At 49.3% G+C, this 4,410-nt stretch overlaps 1 protein-coding gene across 1 annotated transcript; it reads left to right on the top strand.

The window, feature by feature from the left end:
• Positions 1 to 430: 430 nt before the first annotated feature.
• Positions 431 to 4,136, top strand: LOC124676562 (probable leucine-rich repeat receptor-like protein kinase At5g63930). The gene is made up of 2 exons (XM_047212603.1): positions 431 to 3,419; positions 3,646 to 4,136. The coding sequence occupies exons 1-2, from the start codon at positions 491 to 493 to the stop codon at positions 4,029 to 4,031; spliced, it is 3,315 nt and encodes a 1,104-aa protein (XP_047068559.1). The 5' UTR covers positions 431 to 490; the 3' UTR covers positions 4,032 to 4,136.
• Positions 4,137 to 4,410: the final 274 nt, after the last annotated feature.

The raw sequence follows: 4,410 nt of genomic DNA, 5'->3' as shown, positions 1-4,410 counted from the left end.
TCAGGGAAACGATTCGGATTCCTGTCCCATTTGGTGCTTCGTCGATTCTTGATTTGGAGCTGCTTACTCTACTTTTATTCTCCTACCTCCATTCGCTTCTGCTGCTTTGCCCTAGTTTCAGATTCTTCATTTGGAGTTCGCGTCTGAATTTGATACTACTCTTAGGTCTTAGCTTCATTCCGGTCATGTCCTGTCCTGGGTCGTCTCGTTTCCGTGCAGTCAGTGTCCATTTCTCCGATAACCAGAGCAATGCAACAAAAGTAGGAGTAGCTTCTTGCTGCACATAGTTGTGCGTGCGTGCCGGTAGAATTTTTTCCATATTTGATTGAACCATTTTCTCTTGCAGCATCTTCTAAAAAATCTCTGCGTTGCGTCCTTGTTCCAGGAACTCTTCCACGGCGGCGGCGCGGAGATGCACGAGGCCATAGCAACACTTCCGCATCCTCATCCGCTCTGAGCATTGGTTGATCCGCGAAGGGAAGAACACAGCATGGGCCCTGGGACGGCGTCGGCGTCCTGGGGTTTGCGTCTCGGCGTGGTGCTGCTCCTCCTTCTAGCCACCCCCTCTCAGGCCCTGACGCACGAGGGCTGGCTTCTCCTGGCGCTCAAGAGCCAGATGGTCGACACCTTCCACCACCTCGCCAACTGGAACCACGGCGACCCATCGCCATGCGCCTGGAAGGGCGTGGACTGCTCATCGACGCCCGTTCCATCGGTGGTCTCCCTCAACCTCAGCAACATGAACCTCTCCGGCACCGTCGGGCCGGCCATCGGCGGCCTAACCGAGCTCACCACCCTCGACCTGTCCTTCAACGTGTTCTCCGGCACCATCCCCGCGGAGATCAGCAACTGCTCCAAACTCACGGAGCTCAACCTGAACAACAACGACTTCGAAGGCACCATCCCTGCCGAGCTCGGGAAGCTGTCCCTGCTAACCGCGTGCAACCTCTGCAACAACAAGCTCCACGGCGCGATACCCGACGAGATCGGCGACATGGCGTCGCTGAGGGACCTGGTAGGGTACAGCAACAACCTCTCCGGCTCCATCCCACGCTCCATCGGCAGGCTCACGAACCTCAGGACTATCCGGCTGGGGCAGAACCTCATATCTGGCACCATTCCCGCCGAGATAGGCGAATGCCGCAACCTGACCGTGTTCGGTCTTGCGCAGAACAAGCTGGAAGGGCCTCTGCCCAAGGAGATTGGGCAACTGAGCCTCATGACAGACCTTGTCCTGTGGGGAAACCAGCTTTCCGGCGCCATTCCTCCGGAGATCGGGAACTGCACGAGTCTCACGGTGATCGCCCTCTATGATAATGATCTGGTTGGTCCTGTGCCTGCGACCATCGGGAACCTCAAGTATCTGCAGAGGCTGTACCTGTACAGGAACTCCTTGAATGGCACCATTCCACCTGAGATTGGCAAGCTTTCTCTTGCAGAGGAGATCGATTTTTCGGAGAATTTCTTGACTGGAGGTATACCAAAGGAGTTAGGCAACATACCAGGGCTGTTTCTGCTGTACCTCTTCCAGAACCAGCTTACTGGCTTTATTCCAACGGAGCTGTCTGGATTGAAGAACCTGAGCAAGCTTGATCTGTCAATCAATTCACTCACTGGCCCCATCCCAGCGGGATTTCAGTACATGCCTAAGCTATACCAGCTGCAGCTCTTCAACAATATGCTGTCTGGCGACATACCTCCACGGTTTGGTATCTACAGCCGGCTCTGGGTAGTGGATTTCTCGAATAACAACATTACTGGGCAGATACCTCGAGATCTTTGCAGGCAGTCAAACCTTATTTTGTTGAATCTGGGGTCTAATAGGCTGTCTGGCAACATACCTCATAGGATCACCAGCTGTAAATCCTTGGTGCAGCTCCGCCTCAGCGACAACAGCCTGACAGGAAGCTTCTCCACTGATCTGTGCAGTCTGGCGAATTTGACAACGATTGAGCTGGCTCGAAACAAGTTTAATGGCCCTATTCCTCCTCAGATAGGGAACTGCAGGGCTCTGCAAAGGCTTGACCTTGCAAATAACTATTTCACATCCGAGCTGCCCCAAGAAATAGGCAAATTGTCGAAGCTTGTTGTCTTCAATATCTCATCCAATAGACTTGGAGGAAGCATACCGCTGGAGATTTTCAACTGTACAACGTTGCAACGTCTTGACCTCAGCCAGAACAGCTTTGATGGTTCGTTACCAAATGAAGTTGGTAGACTGCCTCAGCTGGAGCTTCTCTCGTTCGCCGATAATAAGTTATCTGGTCAGATACCACCTATTCTTAGTAAACTGTCACATTTGACAGCACTGCAGATTGGTGGCAATCAATTCTCTGGTGGAATACCCAAGGAGCTGGGTCTTCTCTCAAGCTTGCAGATTGCCATGAATTTGAGCTACAACAATCTCTCTGGCAACATACCATCAGAGCTTGGCAGCCTTGCATTACTGGAAAATTTGTTCCTCAATAATAATAAGCTGACAGGTGAAATCCCGGATACATTTGTAAATCTGTCAAGTTTGCTTGAGCTCAATGTTTCCTACAATAATCTCACTGGTCCTCTCCCTCCCGTGCCACTTTTTGACAACATGGTTGTGACCAGCTTTATTGGAAACAAGGGACTCTGTGGTGGACAGCTTGGGAAGTGTGGATCTGAATCATCCTCTTCTTCCCCGTCATCCAACTCAGTCAGTCGCCCTATGGGCAAGATCATAGCAATTGTTGCTGCCATTATTGGAGGAATTTCACTTATTCTTATTGCAATACTTCTGCACCACATGAGAAAACCACTAGAGACAGTAGCTCCTTTGCAGGACAAGCAAATTCTATCTGCTGGGTCTAACATTCCTGTTTCGGCGAAGGATGCGTATACATTTCAGGAATTGGTCTCTGCTACAAATAATTTTGATGATAGTTGTGTGATTGGACGTGGTGCTTGTGGAACTGTGTACAAAGCCGTCCTGAAGCCTGGACAGATAATTGCGGTCAAGAAGTTGGCTTCTAATAGGGAAGGAAGCAACACAGACAACAGCTTCCGTGCAGAGATTCTGACCCTTGGAAAGATACGGCATCGTAACATCGTGAAGCTGTACGGTTTCATCTATCACCAGGGTGCAAACCTTCTGTTGTACGAGTACATGCCAAGAGGCAGCCTTGGAGAGCTACTTCATGGGCCGTCTTCTTCTTCGCTCGACTGGGAGACGCGCTTCATGATAGCCCTTGGCGCAGCTGAAGGTCTTTCGTACTTGCATCATGATTGCAAGCCTCGGATCATCCACCGTGATATTAAGTCGAATAACATTTTACTTGATGAGAACTTTGAAGCTCATGTTGGTGACTTTGGGTTGGCCAAGGTGATTGACATGCCATACTCAAAGTCGATGTCTGCGATTGCTGGTTCATATGGCTATATTGCACCAGGTGAGTCTTCAGTTTTCTGTACATTCATTTGGTGCTCAACAAATTTCATTTGTATGTCATTGCTATCTTATGCCCTGTATGTTTTACTCCAATCTGTGGTTAGGCAATCTATGGCCAATACATCTAAACGGGGTGGATATAATTTACTTCAGCCCAATCACCGAACATAGACTAGAGGAGTGGTTTGTTGTGCATAATGTACTGATCCAGCTCTTCTCATTTTCAGAATATGCATACACCATGAAGGTCACCGAGAAATGTGATATATACAGTTACGGTGTTGTGCTGTTGGAGCTGCTAACCGGCCGTGCACCTGTGCAGCCAATAGAATTGGGAGGTGATCTGGTAACATGGGCAAAGAATTACATCAGGGACAATTCTCTGGGTCCAGGGATCCTTGATAGCAATCTGGATCTGGAAGACAAGGCCGCAGTCGATCACATGATCGAGGTCTTAAAAATCGCTTTGCTGTGCAGTAACCTGTCGCCGTACGAGAGACCGCCGATGCGGCATGTTGTAGTTATGCTAAGCGAGTCTAAAGATAGGGCCCGGGCGAGCTCTGCATCCTCCTCGCCTGCTTCTGATCGTTCTTCGAAGAAGGATAGCTCATGATGTATGTATAATAAGGTTCAGTTAGCGAAGAGCTCCCCTTTCCTTGTAACTTATGGTAGTAGGAGTTTTGGGAGCCTGCACCTCATTCTTTCTGCCATTATTTTCTAGTGAAGATAAATAATACTGACAGATACAATGTCGTTCGGTATGTTAGTTTCTCTGAAAGCCTGGAGAAGGCATCGTCGCGTCCTGGGAGTAACCGGGAGTAGTTAAGCCGGAGTTCTCCCTGGACGTGGTGTTGTGCCTCTCGCTTAGATTTAGGTCTAGTACTTGTCATTTGTCAATGCTGAAACCTGAATTAGCTTTTGGAACGTTGAGTACTCTGAATGTGCCCATTGTTCATCAAGAATGTAAGCTGATTGACCGATGATTCTCAACT

The sequence above is a fragment of the Lolium rigidum genome, chromosome 7 (assembly GCF_022539505.1).
Source record: "Lolium rigidum isolate FL_2022 chromosome 7, APGP_CSIRO_Lrig_0.1, whole genome shotgun sequence".
NCBI lineage: Eukaryota > Viridiplantae > Streptophyta > Magnoliopsida > Poales > Poaceae > Lolium > Lolium rigidum.
Note: the sequence above shows the minus strand (reverse complement) of the source record. Positions and strands in the feature narration are given on the sequence as shown.